The sequence below is a fragment of the Chroicocephalus ridibundus genome, chromosome 4 (genome assembly GCF_963924245.1).
Source record: "Chroicocephalus ridibundus chromosome 4, bChrRid1.1, whole genome shotgun sequence".
Lineage (NCBI taxonomy): Eukaryota > Metazoa > Chordata > Aves > Charadriiformes > Laridae > Chroicocephalus > Chroicocephalus ridibundus.
In genome coordinates, this window is record NC_086287.1 from 1,340,506 (window position 1) to 1,365,677 (window position 25,172).

The window sequence follows — 25,172 nt, forward strand, 5'->3', positions numbered from 1 at the left end:
GGGCTAGCAATTAGCAGCTACTGGAGAGTTCTCACAGTCCTGTGGGAAATGTTTGCTGGAGATAACCCGAAGCTACTGGAGGAACCATGTTTACGTGTCAAACACAGGGCACGCTCCCCGACCTCTGTTATCAGACAAACCACACTTGTAATTTCTGGGCAAATACCTTTATTGCAGTAAGGAGGAAAGCTTTCCATATCTCAGTCTCCACCTCCAGCAAAAGTGCAGCTCCTGAAGTCCATACAGGAAGGGCAGCTCTCAGATAACGGAGAGCAGAACTGAGCTATAGCAACACTGCGACAGGGAGATGCACAGAAATAAAGTATGGACCAAGAGGATAAAAGCCTCCTTGGAAATGATTTGTGCTTTGGTGTACCTGTGGATTCCAGCAGCCATACTTTGGTTTCTCTCTCTCAAGGTTTGTCTGGAGTAATGACAGGGATATGGAGATTGGCTTGTAGGGAAAAGGCAAGATTATTTATTGGTTTTGCTTCTCTACCATGAGACTTCTCTTGTTGCAATCCTGTGCTGTTGTGCTAAGCTGAGAAAGTGAGATAAACATTAGTGACCCAAGCTCCTTCTGCTGCATCCCTGTCTTAGAGGCTCCTGAGCTTTTTACTGGAAGTCGAATACTCAAATGCCCATGTCTACTCTGTAGCTAGCCCCAAAATGAGAAAACCAAAAGCAGCACAAACCTAGTGTTGATAGATCAGAAGATGCAAACGCACACAGCCATATTCTCAGCCAGCTTTTTGTTACCAGCTGGGGGAAGAGATTGATTGGCAGGAGGTATAAATCTAGACCAGAGCATCAAACACTTTACTCCCCATGCTACCTGGAAACGATGTGCTCATTTTGCTGAATTGGGGCTTTACGACAGGACCATAATTGAAGACAATATTGGTGAAAGATGAGGGAGGATTGAGGGAGGAGGGGTCCAACACGCTATGGTGGTCTCACCCCATGAAGTCAATCCAGAGGTCAGCAGGCTTTCTAGCTCAAGCCTGGACTCAAGCCAAGCAGAGCAGAGCTGACTGGAATCACCTCCTCTCTTAGGCTGCAGCGCAGCTCTAGGTGAAGTTTGAAAGATGGTATTTTACCAGCTTGTGAATGGGGAAAGGTGGTATGCAAAGGGGTTGGCATCTGAGACCAGAGCAGCAGAGAAATGGCAGTGCCGTCTGGCACTTGGAGGCAATGCTGACCTCCTTCAGCAGCAGTGATAAAAGGGACACTTTGAGCCCTGTCGGACAAAGGAAACAATGGGAAACAACATGCTAACCCCACATCCAGCACCCCTGGAATGATATCCATTGCTGCAAAAAGCCCAGGGAGATGGGAACAGCTGGCAGGAGCTCTTCTTTTCTCTGATAGGCAGGAGACAGACAGCTAAAGAAGTACTGCACAATTAGTGGTTTTATGACATAGAAAAATTGATGACAAAGTCCTTCAGTAAAGAACATGTGGTCAGTCCTTGCTTACCAGTGATAGAGGAAATAGCAGCTCCTGAGCATGAAAACTCCTGGCTGCTGGCAGGGCAAGGACCATAGTGGCACATGCCAGCTGCTTGTGCTGGGAACAGAGTCTGGCATGGCAGAGAGCGGAGCCAAGCCCTGAAGTGACCTCCTGGATACTCGTATGAGCAACTGCAGAGTCAGGGTGCCTTGCGCTGGCAGCTGGCGTCAAAGTCTAACACCCTAAAGGGAACAGCCAAGCAGTCAGTGCTGGCTTATTTGCCCATCAAGAGGAGACGAACACCGGTTGTGTAACTAAATTGCTACCGCAAACTGGGCTAACGGCTTCCAAGTCAGTTCAGCTACATCTCTGCTGTACCTGCAGCTGGTTTGGGAAACGTGATGTAAGGGACCCCAGGGGGAACAGGCAGGAAGGTTGAGAGATGGGACATGTGTTCCCCCCACTCAAAATACAAAGTGATATTTCAAGGTCTCACTAAAGGTTGAATTAGCTGTAATCTCTTCCAGCTTTAATCTCTGCATTCAGACAAGCAGGACAGGCAACCTCATCGTCCTGCATTCCAGTTGCCCCCTGAACACAAAGATGGGCTTCATGTTGGCAAAGCAGCTGAGATTTCCCCATCCAGTTGCCCCCTGAACACAAAGGTGGGCTTCATGTTGGCAAAGCAGCTGAGATTTCCCCATTTTTTTTGTGGGGAGGAGGGTGCAGGCCTATTTCTATTACATGTGACTGTCATCTTTTGTCACTGCGTCCGTGTGAGACATGTCAACTGTCACTTCTGCAGCTGGGAGTGACGAGCTCTCTGAGACAAAGGACACTCCCAGCCCTCTGTCGTGATTGTCCTTGTCATAATCTTCTTCCTCCTCCTCCTCCTCCTCGTCGTTCTTCTGCAGATCTGGGTCACTGTCATCATCACCATCTGATGCATTGTCCTCAATCACTTCAACCCTCTCTCCAGCATCTGGATCCACATCAGTCTTAAACCACACAGCTTTGTAGCCATCGTCTGCCATGCGCCTCTCCGTCTTGAGGATGGACTTCACTTCTTTCTCATGCTCAGTCTCTTCTTTCATTTCTTTCTCTTTCTCTTCCTGGTCAAAGATGATCGTGGAAGCTATAGAAACCTTCGGGAGGCTATCAGTTTCTTCCACATTGGAAGAGGGCAAGGAAAGTGCTGGCTGTAGCACATGTGTCATGGACTGGACACTGCCATTTTCTGACATTTTGTCCTGTTCGGTGTTCACATTTTGGTATTCTTCTTGCTCATAAGATTGGTTCTGGTAATCTCCAGAGATTTCCTTGGAGAACTACAAGAGGAGAGACACCTTGTGATTGTAGTGAAAGTAAAAGAAACAGGGTATGGGTGGGGGGAAAGGGTGGCTGAAGTCACTGAGCTCCTGCTCAGGAGAGCTTCAGCTTGTTTTGCAGTTAAACCTATTTGAAGCCTGGGAAAGATATGGCTCCTTTGAACAGCTTTTTTTCTATTAAATCCCTTTCTGGATTTTTTTCAGATAGGCATGGGCATGTTTTCCAGGAGCACTGAGCACCGTATACTGATTTGTACCCATCCATTTGAGGTATCACTCTGGAGTGGGATTCGCCTCACTCAGGGTGAAAGACTGTTATTCCCCTGAGCTATGTGCGCTGGACTTGTGGTGTAGTCAGTGGGGTCTAGGCTCCTGACAGTCCTATCCTAAGGCAGAGACCAGCATCTGGTCAGATGAATTACATCTTAAACTTCAAAGTAACCAGACTGCCAGCGACTTGAGAGAGCCAAAGGTAAACAGCTCAGGTGCAGACAACTGTCTAAGCCCAGGCTTTAGGATAGGATCTGAAGAGACCTTTGTCTCCATTGATTATAGAGGGAGGATGAACAGTGATTTATACTAGACGCATATTTTTAAGAGAGTACCTGCGATATGTGTCACATTCATCCTAGATTTTGTGCTGCACGGAGCTGCAGTCCCCTCCTTACCATGTCTGCTCATCATCTACCATATAGCTCCAGCCGCAGGGGACCAAAAAGGGGACAAAACCAACAGCACACAGCACTGAAGTGATGCTACCTTTGCAAACATTGTCTCAGGAGTGATTCATCACAGAATCTTCATGGTTGGAAAGGACCCTTAAGATCATCGAGTCCAACCAAACAACCTACAATCTCTGCCACTAGAGCATGCCCTGAAGTGCCACAGCGAGATGTTTCTTGAACACCTCTAGGGATGGTGACTCAACCCCCTCCCTGGGCAGGCTGTCGCAGTGCCTGACCACTCTTTCAGTAAAGTAATTCTTCCTAATATCTAACCTAAACCTCCCCTGCTGCAGCTTCAGACCATTTCCTCTGGTCCTGTCATTATTCACCTGGGAGAAGAGGCCAACCCCCACCTCTCTCCAATCTCCTTTCAGGTAGTTGTAGAGGGCAATGAGGTCTCCCCTCAGTCTCCTCTTTCTCAAGCTAAACATGCCCAGCTCCCTCAGCCTCTCCTCACATGCCCTGGTCTCCAGACCCCTCACCAGCCTGGTAGCTCTCCTCTGGACACGCTCCAGCACTTCAATGTCCCTCTTGTACAGCGGGGCCCAGAGCTGAACACAGCACTCGAGGTGAGGCCTCACCAGTGCCGAGTACAGAGGCACCATCACTTCCCTGCTCCTGCTGGCCACGCTATTCCTGATACAAGCCAGAATGCTATTGGCTGCCTTGGCCACCTGGGCACACTGCTGGCTCATGTGAAGCTGGCCGTCCACCAGCACTCCCAGATCCTTTTCTGCTGGGCAGCTTTCCAGCTACTCTTCCCCAAGCCTGTAGCGTTGCTTGGGGTTGTTGTGACCGAAATGCAGGACCTGGCACTTGGCCTTATTAAACCTCATACAGTTGGCCTTGGCCCATCGATCCAGCCTGTCCAGGGCCCTCTGTAGAGCCTTCCTACCCTCCAGCAGATCAAGACTCCCACCTAGTTTGGTGTCATCTGCAAACTTACTGAGGGTGCACTCAATCCCCTCATCCAGATCATCGATAAAGATATTAAACAAAACTGGCCCCAAAACTGAGCCCTGAGGGACACCACTGGTGACCGACCGCCAAGAGGATTTCACCCCATTAATCCCAACTCTCTGGGCACAGCCATCCAGCCAGTTTTTACCCAGCGAAGAGTACACTTGTCTATGCCAGGATTCGCCAGCTTCTCCAGGAGAATGCTGTGGGGGATGGTGTCAAAGGCCTTACCAAAGTCCAGATAGACAATGTCCACCACCTTCCCCGCATCCAGAAGGCGGGTGACAGGTCATAGAAAGAGATCAGGTTGGTTAGGCAGGACCTCCCCTTCCTAAACCCGTGCTGGCTGGCCCTGATCCCTTGGCTGCCCTGCACTTGCCGTGAGAGCTCACTCAAGATGATCCTCTCCATGATCTTTCCTGGTACCGAGGTCAGGCTGACAGTCCTGTAGTTCCCTGGGTCCTCCTTCCGACCCTTCTTGTAGATGGGAATTACACTAGCCACCCTCCAGTCATCTGGCACCTGCCCTGTTGACCAGGATTGTTGATAAATGATGGAGAGAGGCTTGGTGAGCTCTCCCACCAGCTCCCTGAGTACTCTTGGGTGAATCCCATCCAGCCCCATAGACTTATGTACGTCTTGGTGCAGAAGCAGATCATTGACTACTTCCTCCTGGATTATGGGTGGGTTGTTCCACTCTCCACCCTTATCTTCCAGCTCAGGAGGCTGAACACCCTGGGGATAGCTGGTCTGACTATTGAAGACGGAGGCAAAGAAGGCATTAAGTATCTCAGCCTTCTCATCCTTGGTTGCAAAAAGTCACCCACACACAAAGACGTGTAGTATTTGGACAGCCCATCCATACTTCAAAACCTCCTCAGATCCCACTTTCTAACTCTAAGAAATTCAGGTATGAACAAGGCACTTACCTTTTTCCGTATCAGGTGTTTGGCTGGTTTTCCATACTGTTTATATATCATCACTCCAAGGAAGATTAAGGCAATCAATAGCAGTGCTGCTAATGTACCACCTAAGATAGCCATATCCTGCGCACTGTATATCTTATCAGAGAGGATTACAGCTGTAAGAAAAACAAACCAGTGTTACAAAAGCCTAAAAATGGCAGCTGGCTTTTTTATCACAACACTTCATTGTGGGAGAAGCTCTGAGCAATTTTTGCAGGGCAAAGAAGCATCCTGCACTGCAGAACGTGACAGTAATATACTTAATGTCACAGAAAGCCATTTGTTTGCTGTCCTAAAAGCAGAGGGTTGTGGGGTTTGGGGTTTTTTTGTTTTGTTTTTTGTTTTATTTGTTTGTTTGATTTTGTTTTTGCTTTGTTTTGTTTTTTAAGATGACCGCTCACAGAATATTATAACTTCCAATAAGTTACGTGAAGTGGAAATAGCATCCATTTACAGGACAACGACTTCTACCCCATGATTTAACTAAGCTAATATAGAGGTGACTGTATTAGGCAAGCAGATGTTACATGGAGTAAAGGAAGGTAGGGGTAGGTCTTTTACTTTCCCACTTCGTTTACACCAGCATGCAAAAGTGAGGTATGTTTGTGCGTATGTGTGTGAAAACGCAAAGCTTCTGTTAACCAGAACATCACCTCTGACACCGATGAGCACGTTAAAATCAGAAATAAAGTATAATAGAGAATAGGAAACGCATTAGAAGGTCCTTAGGACAGGAAACGCTTTCCTGCCCTTCTGTAGCGGTTAGCAGTATGCACCAGCCTTCTCAGGAGTGACTTATGCGTTCAGCCACCGGTCAGCATAAGCGTATTTGTAGAGAGATCAACATTATAGCAGAAAGACAGTAACTTCCTCAAGGAAGTTAAAATCAGCTTTGCTCGATGGTGGTGGTGGGATTCTTTATTTTTTAAGTTTTCTAGTTTCATTTTGTAGTGTAAATTAGTCTCTTTACAGTTTAACGATTAATGAAACACAGTCTTGTTCTCCTGCTGACCTGTTTATGACAATGGACTTTGAGTATTCCCTCTGCATTTGATTGCACCCTCAGTTTATCATTAATACGTTGTTGAAGGTTTAGGACTCAGTGACTTGTTGCTTCTTAATCATGTCTCCTAGGGAGCCGCAGCCCACAGAGCCGATGTGAAACTCCACCGCCCTTAACTCCTCCTGTGCTGTGCAGCACGCAGTGCCGCTGTGAAAGCTAGCTCAGCTTGGTGCAATGACTCACCTTGAGATCTCTGTGAGCACTGGTGTCTCAGAAACCAGAGGCCAATGTACAGTTACAACTTCCCAGAAGGAGTGGATATTAAAAACAACTCTAGTTTCTCCCTGGATGTTGGAACGCTCAGTAAAGCACTCTCCAACCCGTTGCATGCACATTCTCTAACACCACATCTTAGAGTTGAGGGTTAAATACCCTACAGATTTGCCAGGCAAATGGTAATTTCAGCTCTCTTTAGGCCATTCCTGGGTGTTGGCAATAGTATAGAATAAAGTACAGTTCCTCCCCATAGGGTCTGAGTCATTCAGTGTAATTTCAATCTACTTTTTTGCATAATCGCGAGCATCATTATTTTGTGGTGTTTAAATACCAAGGGCAACATTTAAAAGTTGCACAGAATTGTTGGTACATCTGTTTGGAGTGTTTGCAGCCCTGTGTGCTGACACCTGAACTAGCTTTCTGCTGAGCTGGACTGCATCCTTAAATTGGGTTTAGGTAGTTTTTATGCAGCCTGTGTTTTTAGCTGTGAAGTGGCACTACCTTCAGGGAATTCAAATTTAGGCCCAGGAGCCCACTTTTTTTTTTTTTCCTCCAGAAATCCCCATGACGGTTGTGGTTCAGAGGGTGAAGAAATGGAAGAGCTCAACTGGGAACTTCAATCACAATCATCATGTAGAAACCAATGGAGTCTGGGCATTATATGCCTATTCTGATATGAAAATGCGTGATATTGATTCATCTTAATCCAAATCATGAAAGGCTTCGTAAGCTTCAAATCTAACTGATTTATAAGATCTAAGAGCCATTCCTAAGAAGTATGGAAGTGTAAGCTATTTTTGAGTCAGCAAAGCCAAATGATAGCTGGAAGGTTATGTATGTAACGTCATGTCTATATAATTTCTCATGGGTCATTTCTTCTGGTAAGACCTTAAAATCTTGGAGTATAAGAACCTGACCTGAGTGGAAAATGCCTTGGCTCATGAGAAAGCCAGGCCTTGTGGGGGTTTGCCAACTTCTGTCTGCTCTGCATAACACAGGAAAGAATGTTGCAGTTTTCTCTATTTTTGGCTTAAAAAGAACAATGATGTACCAAGGTGTGAGGGCAACCCTCCTTTGCCATAAGACATCCTGGGTTATCTCTGACCCACAAATGAGCATGAAGCAACCCCAGATTTAGCTTCGGAATAACAAGAAAAGACACTACATACGTGGCGCTACTTAAAGTCTCAGGAAGCTGTTCAAGGCATGTGGTGACCACATCGTAAGGATGTATTTTGAGTCTTTTCTCTCTTATAGCCACCACAGAACCTCCTGTAGGTATGGGGTTGGCCTGAGCCCAGGTCCCCAGACTGCAGTGGGTGACCTGTCATTGCCAGTTTGCCCACAGAAATGGAAGAGACTCCCCAGCCATCTCCACAAAGCAGAAAACAAAGAGACACCAAGCCTACCTGTGTTATGGGTGACCTCCACCATGATTACAGTGCTTGCCTGCTGCATGCTCACCATATCTTTTCCAACAGCCTGTGTGAACATGGGAAAGAGAGAGCTGAGGAACTTCCTAGATCTCCAACTCACTCTCGAGCTATGTGGTGGGCAGCGGAAGAAGAGCTCTGAAGAGTCCCTGGCCTGGGCCAGAACCAGGTGCATTGTTTGAGCACAGCTTTGCAGCACAGTGCTGTACACAGAGAATGAGGTAGTGCGGGGCAGGCAGCAGCGCGTGCTGGCACCTCTCTCTGCCCTGCCTGTGTAGCGAAACCAATGCTACAGTCAGGCTGGTTCAGGTAGCTCCATAGGGCATGGCATTGTGCCAGGCAAGTCTTAGGGAGCCAGTTGTCACTGGCAGGCAGATGGACAGAGTGAACATCTAGCTGCTTAGAAAGTCTGATTAACTGCTTCCTTTGACCTGAGCAAAAAAAGTACTGGATGTACCAAGGGATTTCCAAGTTTGGGGCTCTAGCCTTTAGAGCTGGGGTATATGCCAGCGGTCATACTCTACCCCTACCTACACATCAGCCTCCTACCCACATGCTTACCCTCCTTTTTCTGTTAATCAGACTGTGGGAGGGGGGCTCCTAAAATCTCCCCATCTGACCTTTTGCCTGTCTACAATGGTATTTTCCATAGGATTGGAGAAACAATTTTGCATCTAGCCCTGGATATAGCCTGTATCATGGAGAGTAAATATGCTCTCACTTCATCTCCCTCCATCCCTATATACTTACAATGCAAATCGTTGGGTCGAGGACTGTCCTTTCATTATATCCCTTACCTAATGGAATTCCACTCTTGGTGCTTCTCTGCTAGAAACTACCCCTTCCTTCCCTGACCCTGGCAAGATACCAAAGGAAGTTGTCCTACCTCAATGGTTACAGTTTTTGATGACTCCAGCTTCACGTTTGTCAAGATGAGTCCATCTTTGGTTGCAATGAAATCAGTGCTGTTTTTTATGTAGTACTCAATGCTTGGGTTGACTTTCTGAAAAGCCAGAAGACGGAATGATTAAACTACACTGTTTGTGCTTTGCGTGCGTCTTCATAACAACCCATTGGCAGAACTTGTCAAATACACCTGAAGCACAAGCAGGTGTGTAGTGCATAAATAAATCTAGACTGAGGAGGTGAGAAAGGTTGAACTCAAGTGTGTTCACCCTGTTGCTCAGAATTCAAGAATGTGTTCTGAAAGCACTGACTCCAGAAAAAGCCCAAGTCTTACCGAGCTTGTGTTGGTATCTTTAGTATTTGCCCAAGCAAAACAAATCTATGCAAGGGACCTTGTAAATTTGATCAGTTCTGCCTTTAATACAGTGCCAAAGGGGGATGTACATGGATAATAGTCCCCCTGCTGAGATCTGCACAATTTTTTCCTTTGTATCTAGGCTGTTATTCCTCTAACAGATCCCCAGTCTTGTTATGGAAGGCTTGGCATCAATAAAAGCATCACTTTTTTCTTTATTTAATAGGGCAGGATGGGAATGGCTTTCCTTCTCCCAGTACATTATTCAAGAATGGCACTCTCAAAATGAGTCCTTACAGGGGGAAGATTAACAATTTGCAGCCCAGGACTGCAGGTCCTTGCTAGTCTGTTGTCTTTGGACCAGCTCCTCTTCCCAGTCCACAAATAGCTCTCCTTGGCCTGGCAGAGAGAGGACACCTCTGCCTGGGATCCTGACACCCTTAACTCTTCAAGGGAACACTTCACCCAGCCCTAATTCAGATCCGGACCTGTTCACAGTATATGCTGACCCCGTGCTTTACTCAGCGTGCTGTTTGGCAGTGGATCAGCTCACCCGCAGAGATCTAGGTGGGACTGGCTTTTGGAAGAGAGGAGTCCAACAGCTTCTCCGCATTACGTCATACCATAAGGAGTTCTGATCTATGTGGAATTTCCAGGTAAATATAATATGGAACGCTAGAGGAAAACATGTGTTTGCCCCTCGCCAGCTCCCCTTCCTTATGTTTTCTGATCCTGCTTTAAGCCTGAAGCAGTGAGAAAGAATGCAGTGCATTTTCAGTTTCTTACATTAGGGAAATCATCATCCTCTGCTGTTATCATCAGGGGTGTCGAAGGATCACCAGCTTGGAAGACAAAGCTTCTCGGGTCCAGACCAGCAAATACTGTCCCATTGTAGATCCTTGTCTTAAAGTATGGTGGGTGATTATTTTTACTGATGACTTTAATCTCTACGCTGGCTATGGAGTATTTCTGTATGTTGTTGACCTGGGTTGCCTGGAGAGAAAGAGATAGAGGGAGATGCTGGCCTTTTCCTGTTAGTGATGATACGTAAAAGGATAGGCTTGATCTGAAGCCCTTTGCAGCCCAGGGGGTTCTTTCCATCATATTCAGTGAGCTTTGAGACAAGCCTGTCACAAGTGGCCTTATGGTTTGGAGCCCTTGTGTTTTAGTTTGCTTCTGCTGCTGACCCTCCACACGGTCTTGGTCTAGCCCTGAAGTCTAGATATGACCCTCCATAAGGGCCACGTCTGGACAAATTGCCATGCTTCAGTACAAAGCAGTGAGATTTTGGGGTTTGGGTCAATTCAGTTACTGCCTGAGAGTCCACATCTTCCTGGGTACATATGTGCAGGGAGTGCTTTTCAGCTCCCTCCTTTCCTCTTGAGCTGTAGCCAAAAACGGAGCTTGTCTCTAGGGTTGAGTTACATTAACTACTGTAACACAAGCTCCAGTCATGCCTGAAGAAAGCCTTCCAGTTATGCTTCTCTGTACTTTCGACTCAGCAGGATGTCCCCTTTCAGTGAACTTGGTTTGATGTTGCAATCCACACATAAGGGAAAATACCTATGAACTTCTGCAAGAGCTTTGCATGAAGTTGGTATGAGACACTGGTCGAATACTAGGCTCTTCCAAAAGAAACGGCATAACCAAGTTAGCTTTAATTATTAATGTAATGGATTCCCGTTACATCAGGACTGTTGTTTCCTAGAAAGCCAGCTGTGCTGGGTTGTTGTCTGCAATGTCATCAGACTTACCATGACTTGCAATAGGTACGAGTCTAGGGAAGTTGCTTCTTTGTTCATAGTTAGATTCCCTGTGTCTGCATCCACTGAGAATACTTTGTCTGGATCCCCTAAAGAAAATGGAAAGACTATTCAGTCATCAGATACCTTCATAAAGTGACCTGGAGCTCATTGACACGTGCTTTTTCACATCCTAGTGACAATACCCTCAGGGCATAATGCTGTTTTCCTTGCCTGCCTTGCCTCCGAGGGCTGGCAGTGCTGGCCAGGTATTCATAGGGACTCAAAAGACATCGAGAAGATGTGTGTGAACCCAACTAGATGAGGTAGGACAGCAAAGTTTTGCACGTCCAGGGCCTAGGCCCAGATATAGCCAGCTTAAATTTTGCTACATGCCTAGATCCTAGAGACTCTGCTGCCATTTGAGGACTGAAGGTCTCCAGTTCCCTAACCCTAACCTGAACCCAAACCCTAACTGAACCCAAACTGTGGTTCAGGAGAGATAAGGGAAGAATTATTCCAATTTTAAAGGCAAGAAACCAACCTATGAAGAATAGTTGGGTGGAGATTTGTCTTGAATAGCTCTAAGCATCTAAAGGGAAGACATCTCTACCTGACGTTGTTATCTGTATTGTGAAAAGAAAATGGCATCTCAGTGCATGATTTATCCAACTTATTGTGAACATTGGCCTCAACGTGAGCTGCATTCTGCTCTGGAAATGCTTATTTCTCTCTACTGACTACAAAAGGAGCCTGGACACAGAAACCTTCTTGTATTGATGCAGGGGTAGAAATCAGCTTCCTAAATCTCTTATGTGTGTTTGAATCGTAAAAACATCTATGTTGGATATATGTTAAAATATAAGCAGAAATTTTAGTTCTCATCCTCACTCTGAGATACTGGGGGCTGTATTTAGACAAGGAACCCCCAGTCTGGGGTTCCCTATTGACTGTGGGGTAGGGAGGCCACACTGTATCCAAAATGCCAGTGGAATTTAAGGTTCTTTAATGTATTCTTTAGCAGGAGGATATTCACAGATGTGGTAAGTGATTACTGCACCTGACCAATGTGATCTACCTTTGTCTTGAGAGTTATTCAAACCCCCTTATTGTTAAAAAAAAAAAAAAAAAAAAAGAAGAAATCCTTGGAATGAAATAAATCATCCAGTCAATGACTGGGCAATCAGTTGACTGTATTCAAGAAATCTTTTTGAAATCAAGACTAAAATAGGGCAGATTAGATAGTGGCAATGTACTGGGGGATAAAAACATAATTCTTGACAATGAATGAAAATTATGATGATGATGATGTCAGAATTTTAGGTTCAGCTCAAAGACTGTATGAAAGTGGTGTGACCAGACTGGCAAAATGAAGTCTAAAAGCTCAAAGATAAAACATGTCTCACTTCACCCCCCCAAAAAAGCCCTTGTGAAACAGATTTTAAGGAGATCAGTTTCTGGGACTGTAATTCCTGTTTTCTTTCTCTCTGTACAGTCTGTTTCTTGTACTTAATTCACAATGTTCTGTGGATCTAGTTATGTTTCTGTGGGAGAAACAGAGGGGCAAATCCCCAGGCCCTCAACTCTCAGGTGCCAAGAGGGTATCTCCTCTTGGCAGGTAATGTAGGGGACACATGAGCAACGTGGTTTGTGGAAGATGAAACGTCTACTCACCACCAACAATACTGTACACGATTTTTTCATTTAAAAGGTAGTCAGGATCGATAGCGTAGATAGGCCCTGGCTCCAGGATGAGTGGTTCCGTCTGCGATAGTAAGGCAAAGCATTACACAGCACACCACAGCACCAGATTAGCAGTTGCAGCATTCTCCCGTCCCAGCATGGCTCTGGTGGTTTTGCCTGGCCAAAATGGCACTTATTAACTGGGAGGCGGCTGTAACAGGGCAGAGGTGAGACAGCCTAGAGCACAGTGTTTTCCAGCTCCTGCCTCTCCTGTGACGTGCTGCAGGAACAAGGACAAGCAGGGCTGCTTGGCGGGGGGAACCTCCACTTTCCGGGATGGTGCAGGCTCCCTGTCACGCTGAATGCATTTATGACTGGAGATCAGCACGAGCTCGTGGAAATTATTAGGCACTATGCACTGGGAATAACATCTGGATGCTGTTTGAGAACGGCATCAAGGACACTGTTGGATCATGCCTGCTTACCGATACCTCGTAGATATTGACCGTCCCGGTATAGCGGCTGCTGATGCAAATGCTTTTGTCCGTGTTAATGAAAGTACAGGGTAGGAACCAGGGTGGTTTGGTGTCAGCTTGTTCAATATATATGTTTATTGTTGCAGTAGCCGTGTTGGTCACCTCCAGGCTGCCCACAGGCCTGTCCTGTATCCAAAGGAAAAGCATACTCATGAGACGAGGGTTTCACTGCCAAAAGAAGAACCCCTCTGCAAAAGCCAGTGGGCCAAGGGCTTTTAGCTGTTGTGACTCCATTCTGTCTCAGGTTTAGCAGTTCATGTGAGGTTAGCTAAAGCAGTGAATTATCTCATTCTACTGACAAAGGTGGGCCGAACGTAAGGCTGGACACAATCACCGTGTAATTATGGAGGGAGGAAGGCTGCTCCAAAATCACCACCCCCAGTATCCACCCTCCCTCCTGCCATCCCAGAGATCTCCCATTCAGACTTACCCTTCAGCTAAGAGAGACTGGAGCAAACGAGTCATTTTGTTTCTCCTAAAGAACTTACCCTTGCATACAAGACCAACGTTGTCAAATTAAATTTCTCATAGTCCAATGCTTTTTGTAGATAAATTTCTGGGTTATTAACTCCTTTTATGGCAAAATAACCATCTGTGCCCTGGGGGGAAGAAAAGGAAAAACCGTACTAGCAGAGTCAATCACAGACACGTTCAAAGTACTGCTCATTGCTGTGTTTGTCATCCCAATCGGACCTTTAAGCCTGGGGACCTGGAGGGGGGCAGAGCGTGAGGGTGCCAGATCTATTTAGTCTTTGGTATTACGCACTGGAGTTGCCTGGCTTGTCAGAAACGTTTGTACATGTTTCTGTGAGTTTTATTCTCCAAGATCCCTTGCTTTGCCTGACTACTTGCTCAGCAGGTACTGCATGAAATCTTTTACATCATTTATTTCCTACACTCAACAGGTTGCCAACAATCCTTGATTTCGTGTCCGTGACGGCCAAGCAATCTCACATCCATGCGCAGAACAGGTCAAAGATGTCTCAGCATCTGAGAGCTGGCAAGATCACTTGCCTTACCATAGCACAGCTGAACTTTGGAAGCAGCTGTAAAGCAAAATTGAAATAACACAAGTTGCATCTTAATCTATAACCTTCTGCACTTGCTTTGATTCTCCTTTAGTCTTATGTCTTGACTAGAATTCCTCTGGATTTCTAAATCCACCTGGATTTACATCAATGTGAGTGCAAAGTTTAGTCTCATAGCTGAAATTCAAAAATTTGTGGTTTCTGTTCACAGCCCTTAAAATCCCTAGTGTTATGGAGGTAATGGAGGCACAATGTCAGACACTGGCTGCTCACTCCACAATGCTTTTTAAAAATGTAAATACATATTTTGGTTTTCTCTTGAATTTACTTTTTGAGGGGGGTGGGGTGTGTCTAGCCCTTGCGTTCTAGGCTGGTGTCAATTTAAGTGTGCATACAATTCACTGCCCACGTTATCAAGCAAACTCCTTAAGAGCAAATAAGGCACTGAAGTGGGACCTGCGGAAAGCGGTGTCCCACTTTGTGGGACTTTGTGGGTGTTTGGCTTTGACAAAGACTCTTTGTGTGATCTCGGGCAGCTCATCTCATCTCCACTCTGCATGGATGCTGGTGGCAAACAGGACATCCTTCTTTCCTTATCTGACTCAGTGCAATTCTGAACTCTGTGAGGTACAAAGGTCACTCCTGATATATTTACAGACCATCCCAACAAGACTTCCCTTGATCATATGGCTCACAATATCCTAGATGAAATTTTAATCTGTACGGTGTAATAAAAGTGTCAGCAGTAAAAGAATTCGATACCTGCAACGTTGATTGCTCTGTTCTGCTAACCGAACCAGTGCTTGGTTTTTGCAAAAGACATACCTCTTCCAGAAGCTGTCAGAGAACTAAATGCAATACGGCGGCCTTGGCCTCAAAGCTGAGCTCTTCTGAATTAAACACAAAGACTTCTCCAGAGCTACCAATTTTTCCCCAAAGCGCAAAGATGCTCACCGTCACTATTGTTGTGAGTTCATAGTATATGGTGTCCGGGTCAGCATCGCTAGCGCTTACATCCTCACGGGGTACAACGATTGCATTCACTTTTGTATCCTGAAACAAAGTTGCTGTGGTTATTCTCTCTGTGGAATGGGCTGAAGACTTCTCCCTGGTAACCCTTCCTTAGTCCCACAGCACTGGGTGACTCAGTGCTCTCTTCACTTCCATAAAATGCTTACCTCAGGAACAACCGCGGTGATATTCGTTTGCTTAAGCACTGGGCTGTTATCATTCACGTTGAGAATGGTCACTTGAATGTCCAAATAATTGCTCTGCAGAAAGGGTAAAGTGAGAGATTCAAAGACAAAAATGAGACTGTTAGAGGCTGATCCTGACTTGCAGAGTGACCAGAGGGGATGGTGTAGGGAGCACAGCTGGATGGGGGCTGGATGGGGCTGGGGCTTGCAGCCAGCCCATAGTGTGTGTAGCGTTTGTGGGTTTATTCCCTCCCCCCTCCCCACTGGGGGAGCCTTGGGCACTCTCGTGAACTGTGAGAGGAGTGCGTATGCCCGAAAAGAAAAGGACGTCTCCTCGCCCTGGTCTGTGGACTAGGAAGAGCAGAGGGAAGTACGTGCCGCCCTGCGGTACCTTGTAAGAGGGCTGAGTGTTTGGAAGAGCACTCACCTGCCCAGCGTTGTTCTGACAAATCAGGGTCACCAGCAGCAAGATGACTGTCTGTATGCAAAAACAAAAACCCAGCCATTGTAGAGACAAGCAAAAATGTGCTAAATCTTTCTAAAGTAAATGAGACAAACACACGCATTGCTGAATCAGAAACACTGCTGGGCTTTATCTTGCTTTCAGGCATTTCTAGCTTTTCCTTTCTTTGCTATACAGCCATCCATCAGCGCTGGGGTCTTGTTTACGATGGAGTCAAAGCAGACCAATCTTCCAGCTTCTCTCCCTGTGATTCCTGTAACATGGCAGCAGAGCTAATCGGCCATTTTCTCACACTTTAGGTGAATTCAAACAGAGATTTCTTTTTAAATTGAATGAAACAGAAATGTACCATGCAGCAAGTACAGTGTCACCTGCAGGGTGTTAACTCTGCTGTTCTTCGCTCAAATAAATGTGGATTTTTACAGTAGGGGAAAGGCAGCTTAAGGATGCTTGTGGCTGTGTACAGAGGGCTCCAGGAAGGTAAAATAATTTACCAGCAACCTAACTAAACACACTGACCTTTTATACTGACTTTATGCTTCACACAGGATCACCTCACTGCTCAGAGCTGTGTTTTTTACAGGCAAACAGGGATCATTTTACATGAGTCCTGGAGCTCCGAACATTACAGTTGTCACATTTTTGGTTTTAAAACTTCCCCTTGCTTTAATTCATACAGAGTCATTGAAGGGAGGTGACAGCAGGCATTCCATGCATCCCACTCCTCCCTGTACTCTGCTTGTGGAAGGGCTGACCTCCCAAGCAATGAACTCAAACCCAACCGAAATAGGTTTATTTTTCAAAGTTATTTCCTAGATCCTTTAGAAACAGGTTATGAATCCCTCGAAGTCCAAGACCCCAGGGTGAAACTCATTGCATCCCAGCATTATCCATCTCATCCTTACAGCCTGTCAGCTGAAGGCTTACCTCATAGTCCACACTTTGGCTCAGCTGCAGCTCAGACCCCTGTATAGTGAAAAATCTGGCATCAAGGGATTTGGGATCAATTGTTACAGTGAAGCCTGGTTCCGTATGGATAGTGGTCACCACATGGCCAGGAAGGTTATTTTCATAAACATCTGGTCTGCTATTACTGACAGAACATCCTGGAAAAACACACAAACAATACCGAAAATTGCCCAGGGTTTCACATTGTGACAGAGTTGGGTGAGACCTGAGACCCCTCTCGTTATCGTTGGAGAGAAGGTCGTTGAACAAAGCTGTCTCAGAGCAGGAGTGTAAAAGTCTCCCACCTATAATGGTGCAACCTGCTGCCGTGGGGGTTATTCCTCTGTGTTCATGGACCTCCTGCAAGAGCTTACCTGGTTGCTGTGCTGGAACCTGTGTCATGAAGGGCAGCAGGGAGAGCACAGGAGTGAGGAGCCAGCGAGAAACAGCCATGGTGACCTGCCAGTTGTTGAAAAAAATCCCTGTTTCTGATTAAGCTGATCCTCTTCTCTCCTTGTTTTTCCCAGTGCCGTCTTCTGCGTTCACCGTTTCATGAAGGCAAAAAACACTGGCTGGCTGGCGTGGATTGTTGTGGTTCAACCTTTGCCTCTTTGCCTCATTGGATGACTTGTCAAACAATATTAACCAGTCACGGAACACGGTAACGCATAAATTCCTGTCGCTACTTTGTTCCCGGGTCTTTCATATCCTAAACTCTCTGTAGCAACAAGGATATATTTAAAGCATTTCAGAATTCAGAGCCGAGTCCCCTGAGGTGAGCATGAAGGAGGACAGGGCTGACACTCGGGAAGCTGTCTGTATACTCCAGCCTCTCCCAGTGGGGAGGAAGTAGGCAAATTTATGTTTCTGATGTGCCAGATCTGTTTTGGTCAGATCATTTCCTGGAAAAAGGCATAATGATGCTACTATACCTCCTGTATCTTATTTATCTAGTCAGTCTTTTTCTGCATGGCCCACTGTCGTGGCTTGACCCAACCTGGCAGCTAGGACCACACAGCTGCTCACTTACTCCCCCTCAACTGGAATAGGGACAGAATCAGAAGAGTAAAAGTGAGAAAAAACTCATGGGTTGAGATAAAGGCAGTTTAATAAGTAAAGCAAAAGCCACACAGGCAAGTAAAGCAAAACAAGGAATTCATTCCCTGCTTCCCATCAGCCAGCAGGTGTTCAACCACCTCCAGGAAAGCAGGACTCCATCACATGTAACAGTTACTTGGGAAGACAAACACCATAACTCCAAATGTCCCCCCCCTTCCTTTTTCTTCCACAGCTTTATATACTGAGGATGACATTATATGGCATGGAATATCCCTTTGGTGAGTTGGGGTCAGCTGTCCCAGCTGTGTCCCCTCCCAACTTCTTGTGCACCTCCAGCCTGCTCGCTGGTGGGGCGGTGTGAGGAGCAGAAAAGGCCTTGACTGCTTGCCGACAACCAAAACCATCAGTGCACTATCAACATTGCTTTCATCCCAAATCCAAAACATAGCACTACACCAGCTGCTAGTGAGAAAGTTAACTCTATCCCAAGTGAGACCGTGACACCCACATTCCTTTTCGTAACGGGTTTTGTTCTCCAGCCCACGACTTACGGTTTCTTCTAGTTGCAGTCTATCATGTTGTTCCTGAAGAACAGATTTTTTTAAAAAAGTTTAAAAAGATATTTCTCAAATGTCATAACTTTATTTCTGAAAAAGGCAAAGGTTTCAGTGAAGACAAAGCCATCTTGGATGCTCTTTTGTTTGGATGGTAAAGGAAGGAGCTAGGCCCTGCGTAGCTCCTTGGGTTGAGATAACCAGTTATGTTTCTGAGACGATCTTGTTATTCCCAGGCAACCTGCGGTACCCTCACGAGGCGAGCAGAGTGGATCCAGGAGCGGCAGCTGGGGTCAGCTTCAGCCCAGTGGTTACCCAATGACTTTGTAGGGTTTTTGTAGGCATGTTCCCCAGAATCTCCATCCAGGCTCTGATTATTTACATCTCAGCACCTTCCTGAAGCCTCAATAGCATGCTATTCTGCTGCCTTGTTCTATCTTTTTCTAAGCCTGTGTAAATTTTTCTAAGCTAAATATCACACGGCAAGGTGTGTGTTCCCTTGTGCAAAGAAACACCATTGTTTTCAACTTGCCCATTGTGTAGGAGGAGAAAGGGGGCAGCTGCTCTGACTTCTCCTTTTAAAATACCAATTGATTTCAGAAAGCTCTCAGGTGCTGCATTTGCCAGATGGCCATTACTGGCTTAACAACATACAGACTGTCAACACTCCTTCCAAAGGTCCTTCAAGAGGTTGCTATCCTAGCAGAGATTTCCTATGGACGAAAATAAACAAATGTCAAGGTCTGCGAGAACAGTATTTCAGCATCACTGTAAGGGAATGAGTGCTTAGATGAACATTTGAGAGGGTCTAGCTTCTTTCCAGGTGTCAGGTACATCATAAATGGTAAAAACTGATGGTGCAGGATGGGTTGAGCAGTTTTGCAGTAGGCACATGTAATTGCAGCTGAGGATTCCTTATTTTAGAGCTCTTCTTCAAAATCTGTTGGTTTTACAGGAAAGGTGGAGTTGCTGTTCTATCAGAGGAAGGAACCTGCTGGCTAGTGTCTGCCAGAAGGTGCATCTGCCAGGGATAATATGTAAACCTCGTTAAAAGGTGGGAACAAATTCCTCCTAGTGGAGCTTTGTCTTTAGTGGCTGTGAGAAAGCCGGGCCAGTAAATACAGGGGCAGAATGGAGTGGAAGCAATATTTACAGTGTGTAGCTGTGTTGCCCAGCACTCAGGACATTTCTCTGCAATAAAACCTGGCCAGTGGCTAAGTTTCTGCTGAATGGAGGCCCTGATACTGGCCTCTTTGTGCAGCTGGATTGTGAGCAGTCCTGAGTCCCAGCCACAGAAGATGTGGCCGGGGACTCCAGTTAGTCCTGACAGGCCTCACGTGGGGGAAGCCTGGCAAACATCCCCTCCGGTGGGGGAAGCCTGGCAAAATACTTCCCCACATTCCTGATGCTCCAAAACCTAGTAATGGTACCAACCTTATTACTGTTTCCCACAAAGCAGCCAAAGCACGGGCGTAGCTCATAAATCTTTATTTGACTTCAGAAGCAGGCAGCCAGATGCTAACACAAAGTGGAAGTGATGTGCTTCGTTCAGGCTCCATCTACTGACACCAGTTCACACTGACATGCATTTCACTCCTGATATTCTAAGAGGTTTCATAGGGGTTTGGATGCTTTTCAGAATTTTTATTTTTATTTTTTTCATATTTATATTTTTTATTTTTTTATATTTATTTTTATTTTTATATCTCATGAGTTTTTCCTAAGCATATTCAGTAGCTTCCTTGTTTTATTTTCAAGGCTATATACATGCAAAGCCGACTCCTTGGCTTTTTCTTTCACTTCACCTTCAGTCGAAACTGTCCGTATCTTCCTTCATGTCTGCAACCAGCTGCTTAGAGATGGGGCAAACGTACTGGCTGGTAATTGCAGCAGCTTCCCTGGCATCGCTGTCCGAGTGGCTGTTGGAAGGGAAAAAACGAGCGATAGTTTGTTTTTCCTTGGGGGCGCGGACTGCAGGAAGTGTGACAAGGCCACCTTGTAAAATTCAAAGACTACTCCAAGGAGCAAATGTATGCTAGAGGGACCCAGATCATGGCTGGCTGCGGCCAGGCACCCCAGAAATGCCCAGGCAAGCCCATTGGTGTTATCATCCCCATTGATTCTAGGCAATGTGGACAAGAGGTACTAAGAACTCGCTTATTGCTCCAAATTTTAGTGATTTAGCAGCGAGATGTCTAATTGAAAGTGGTTGCTCACTAGCAAGAGACAATGTTCAGATGCTGCGATAACCCCATCCTGAGGCGGCTGTTTGAATTAATAATTGAATCAAGACAGGGTAGCAAAGGCTTTCTATTTTAACTGTTAGATCGGGTTTCCTAATGGGATGAACAACTGTTTCAGCCCAGGATGACAACTCTATGATTAGAAAAAGATACTATTTCATTTCCCTGTGTTTTATTATTTTTAATAACTGGCTTTTATTTGGCACGTTTTAGCTGTCAATCTCAATGCCAGCTTTGCTTTAGGTAAGGCAAAACTGAATCCAGGTGGGCTTGGCACGTCGAAACAGAGATTACTGTGAAGGCAGGCAGGGAAATCAGGTGAGATTGCACACTGCCACGTGCCACCTTGCAGTTAGACTAAAGCATTTGCTTTTCTAGCTCTGCAGACCAGCCCCGGGAGCGTGGTGGCTGGCGGAGGGACAGGAGGTACAGAAGTGTGCGGTGGAGGGCTGCAATTCCGCAGTGACGGTCCCCGGGACAGTGCCTCACAACCTGATGGGGAATGAGGCAGAAGTGATCTTGAAATACGGACAATTTAATAAATCTTCCACCCTTCCCTTTTTGAGGATATTTTTGAGGATCTCAGCTGAGCCCTTCTTATCTGCTGCATTACCTCAGATTTCTGCGCTTGGGGCAAAACCAGGGCATTTACAAGTTACCAGAAGTCCTCCTTTGGCTTCAGTACTGTGGTGATCAGGGCCACAGAGGTGCCAAATCTGTCCTACCTACCTGGTGTTCAGAAAGCTCTGGTACAACCACATAAAGCAAAGTTCCTCATGGCTGTTTTCTTCCTCTCTCCCCTGCACGTCTGTGTTGACTGGGCCTGGAGAGCTGGTTTAGATAAATAAAAATAATAGTAATTTAAAAAAAACCCCAAATAGTGTAACCACCACAGCTGTAAAGCAGCACTGCTGTCTGGAAGGCAGGTTCACCCCCGCACCGACCTGTCCCATGGTCCGTGCTCTGTTAACCTGCTGACTGTCACCGTAGATGTGCAGGAAGGAAAAGAAGTATCCTCTTCAAATCAGGCTCAGATTCTTTCCAACTGGCAAATGGACAAGTTTTAATATGCACTGCACCCTGCCTCTTTACACGGTACTAGCATGTCCTTCCGTCCATGGATATATACCTTTTTCCAGCATTTGGAAATTAAAAATCTACTGCATCTGCCAGGATTTTGTTAGTGGTGCATGTCCCAGAAAATATCAAAGCCCCCCGAACAGATGGGAGGGAATCGATGTGCTGTGTCTCTGCCTTGAAGAAAGGACCAAGCTTGAAGGAAACCCCTCCAGGCAATGGTGTCCCTTCATAACATACCAGCAGCAAGGGCAGCAGCAGATGTGAGCGGTATCGCAGTGCACCACATATTGTAACTGATGATGTGCTCATACGTGGCTTCAGTGGGAGCTACTGGTCCCATATTTTGGCTGGATGAAAGACCTCATATTTGCCATATATATGATCATCTGTAAAGCCTGCCCAGTTTGGCAGTCAGAGCCATGGGTGGGGACTATGAAACCCACGAGTCTTCCTCCTTCTGCTACGGCGCCCATTTATCTACAAACATTTTCTCTGGTAGTTATTTGAAGTAGGTAAATCACCTACAACTTTCCCCAAAAGCCTAAATCAAAATGCAAATAAAAAATCCCAGGCTGTGATCCGATGAATGTTTTGTGTCCTATGGATTAAACTTGATGGGCATATGCAACAGAAAATGTCGGTTTATGCTTAGAAATGGCCTCGGTGGGAAGGTTTGTGTCCTGCTCCCCCTGCAGTGACCGGCGAGGCAGGCTGATGGGATTTCTCTGCTACTGCAGAGCAGCCCCAGGCACAGCCTAGCGGGAGGAGACCAAGCTCCAGCTCGCTTGCCCTTGTCTTGGGTTTTCCGAACCACTGGTCGTGCCACCCCACTTTCCTCGGAGCTGAGACCTGCCTCCCTGCAGCCTGCATGGCCCAAGCTGCCTTCCCAGTCCCCAGGAAACAGAGCTCTTACCTGCGCTTGCGGCCCATGAGATTTTGAATGAATTTCTGAACCTGAGCGTTCCCTCTCATCTTGCTGTATTCGCTGGTGAACAGCCCATCTGAGTGCCGCTGGGACCTGCGTCAGGGAAAACACAGTACAACGGCTGCTCCTCCCAGCCATGTGACGTGGGGCTTATCACAAGACACAGAAATTTTTCTCTTCCCACCATCAAGGACCCCTGTATCCCTCCCCTTCTTCTCTTCTGGCTCCTTTCATCTTGGGCATCTTCTGGATGAAGCCAGTGCTCAGACTGGCTCTGGAGCTGGAGACAGCTCAGCCGCAGGGGCATCCCCCCATTGCTGGGATCCCACCTCCTGCTCGAGACTTCCATGCCCCAGGAGTGTGGGTTTGGCTGGTCCTTACCTCTCCTTGAGGCCCACCAGGTGTTTGACTAGCTGCCGCACGTAGGCATTGCCATTCATCTTGCTCAGCTCACTGTGGAAGAGCCCATCAGCATGTCTCTCAGTCCTGGGAGGTTAGGAGAGAAAAAAGAGGTGAAAAGGGATGGTTTGAAGACCGGAGAAGTACCTAGCAGGAAAACAGACTCAAGAGTGTCTTTTTTTACTGTAGTTTGATCTGTTTGGCGTCCTGATTTTTCTCCTGAATTAAGTCAAATCAATGTCTCCATTCTTAAGCAAGAAAAATGTTTACGACATTTGCAGTCATTTAACTAAATCAATTTAGGGAAGAAAAAAAAAATCCAACAGCCAAGCAGATGCGAGTTCTGGAAGGCAGATAAAAGGCTGACTTTATAGCTAGCAGGCTCTTTCAACAAAGCGCCACGGAGAAAAAGGAAGCAGAGGCACAAGAAATGCTTACCTCTCCCGGGATGGAAGAGATGCTGACAAGTGTGATAGGACAATCATGGGAAGAATTAGTTGCCACAGAGCAGTCATCCGGGAAACCATGTTCTCTCCTGAATTAAAGCACAAGGTTTTCTGAGCAGCAGAACAAATGACCTTGCTCTCTGTCTGGTGCAGTTCACTTGCCACACAGAAGACACAGCTATATAAATAACACCACTATAACTAAATTAGGCAGGAATTCCTACCAGCAAAGACAGTACTTCTTTACAATACAAAAGATGAACAATTCAAACCGTTCCTGTTGCCCGTCGGTTGGAGTTGTTTGTGGTTGTTATCCCGTCACCAGCACCACCTTGCAGCCCCAGAGCGTGGCTCCGAGGTTGGCTGTGTGAAATGCTTGTGCTGGAGTTTTGCCGTGGGTCAGTACAATACGCCTCGAGTACACGGGGAGGTATCATGTGAGTTAACCCACCAGCGGCACGACACCAGGGAATAAACCCCATTCTACTGTAAGTCTCTGAGAGCTGAGCCTTCAGGGAGAGGATTTAAAGCCCCTATGAAAACATCCCACACGGACAGTTATTAGTGTACCTAGAGGATGCCCAGGAGAAACCTGCTCGGTTTGTTTTTTTTTTTCAGAAAAAAAAGGCATGTACCAAAAAAAAGTTCATCTACACGCAGGGGAAGGGAAAAGCTCCTGTGTGTGCCAATATCTGCCTGTCCTGTAATCTTCCAAGAAGGAAAAAAGAAATAATACACATTTTAGAAACAGCAGAACCTTATATTTTGTTTTCTTACTGAAATAAAAAGACAAGGGAAGCGTATTTTGTTTATCACAAGCCATTGCATGTTTTTGCCTTTTATCTCCAGGCTCTTTGTGCAGCCCTGTGCCTGCAGAGCTGTGTATGTGCCTTTGTAAGAGGGTGCTCACGTCTCCCCGGGGATTACACAGGAGCCATATCTGTAATTTATAATATACCTGCCTTCCTCCTGCAAGGAAGCAAACCTTGCTTTCTTAGTTGCTGTCCTGCAAACTCTCAGATAGGACTTGCTAACTCAAAATCAAAGTCCTCCCACTTCGGCTTTATTTTAGTCTGAAACTAGACAGTACAAAGAGCATTAAAGGACTGTCGGAGTTTCCCAAACACTTTCTAGCTGCCCTTCTGGGACTGTTTGCTGGTGAGAAGATGAGAAGAGGCAAGAGGAGGAGGAAGGAGAAGACTGGGGGATTTATACAGAAATTTATTCGCTGTAAGCCACAGCACAAATATTTAATGGGGGTTGCAGAGCAGACGGGTGAGAGGTTTTGTGTGATTAAGGAGCCATAAGCTTCATCTCACACACACTTCTGATGCTTTAGTGTTGTGTTTTTCTGCCTGATTTGGCTTTGAGGGGGACAGAACAAGTAATACAAGAGAGATATTTCAAAGATCAGTTTCTTATTGGAGTCCAAACGAAACAGAAGACTCCACAGTACTGCTTCCCAGC

The 25,172-nt window shown here is 46.2% G+C and overlaps 2 protein-coding genes across 3 annotated transcripts; both read right to left on the minus strand.

Annotated features, from left to right (window-relative positions):
- Nucleotides 1–160: 160 nt before the first annotated feature.
- CDHR5 (cadherin related family member 5) lies at nucleotides 161–17,569 on the minus strand. Of its 2 annotated transcripts, XM_063332293.1 has the most exons (14): nucleotides 17,374–17,569; nucleotides 16,979–17,157; nucleotides 16,016–16,066; nucleotides 15,571–15,663; nucleotides 15,347–15,445; nucleotides 13,853–13,963; nucleotides 13,314–13,490; nucleotides 12,820–12,910; nucleotides 11,158–11,255; nucleotides 10,190–10,396; nucleotides 9,029–9,145; nucleotides 8,119–8,191; nucleotides 5,395–5,546; nucleotides 161–2,780 (listed from the first exon to the last, which is right to left on the minus strand). In XM_063332293.1, the coding sequence occupies exons 1-14, from the start codon at nucleotides 17,450–17,452 to the stop codon at nucleotides 2,193–2,195; spliced, it is 2,115 nt and encodes a 704-aa protein (XP_063188363.1). In that variant the 5' UTR covers nucleotides 17,453–17,569; the 3' UTR covers nucleotides 161–2,192. The 2 variants fall into 2 exon arrangements, with proteins under 2 accessions (XP_063188363.1, XP_063188362.1); XM_063332292.1 differs by having other exon boundaries at nucleotides 16,979–17,569.
- A 2,850-nt stretch (nucleotides 17,570–20,419) lies between these two features.
- LOC134514175 (secretin-like) lies at nucleotides 20,420–23,786 on the minus strand. The gene is made up of 5 exons (XM_063331584.1): nucleotides 23,698–23,786; nucleotides 23,242–23,346; nucleotides 22,849–22,953; nucleotides 21,585–21,686; nucleotides 20,420–20,531 (listed from the first exon to the last, which is right to left on the minus strand). Exons 1-5 carry the CDS (start codon nucleotides 23,784–23,786, stop codon nucleotides 20,420–20,422), a joined length of 513 nt encoding a protein of 170 aa, XP_063187654.1.
- Between the last annotated feature and the right edge of the window lie 1,386 nt (nucleotides 23,787–25,172).

Bases quoted from the DNA above. Each gene is read 5' to 3' on its own strand.
- CDHR5 (XM_063332292.1), bottom strand. From the start codon at position 17,452: ATGGCTGTTTCTCGCTGGCTCCTCACTCCTGTGCTCTCCCTGCTGCCC. The intron at 16,067-16,978 runs GTAAGCCTTCAG...TTTTGCATACAG, and splicing joins GCCAAAGTGTGGACTATGAG to ACAGTCATCTTGCTGCTGGT. The intron at 15,446-15,570 runs GTAAGCATTTTA...ACTTTGTTTCAG, and splicing joins TCACCGCGGTTGTTCCTGAG to GATACAAAAGTGAATGCAAT.
- LOC134514175 (XM_063331584.1), bottom strand. From the start codon at position 23,786: ATGGTTTCCCGGATGACTGCTCTGTGGCAACTAATTCTTCCCATGATT. The intron at 22,954-23,241 runs GTAAGGACCAGC...TCCCTGACGCAG, and splicing joins CTGGTGGGCCTCAAGGAGAG to GTCCCAGCGGCACTCAGATG. The intron at 21,687-22,848 runs GTAAGAGCTCTG...TATCTAAACCAG, and splicing joins CTCATGGGCCGCAAGCGCAG to CTCTCCAGGCCCAGTCAACA.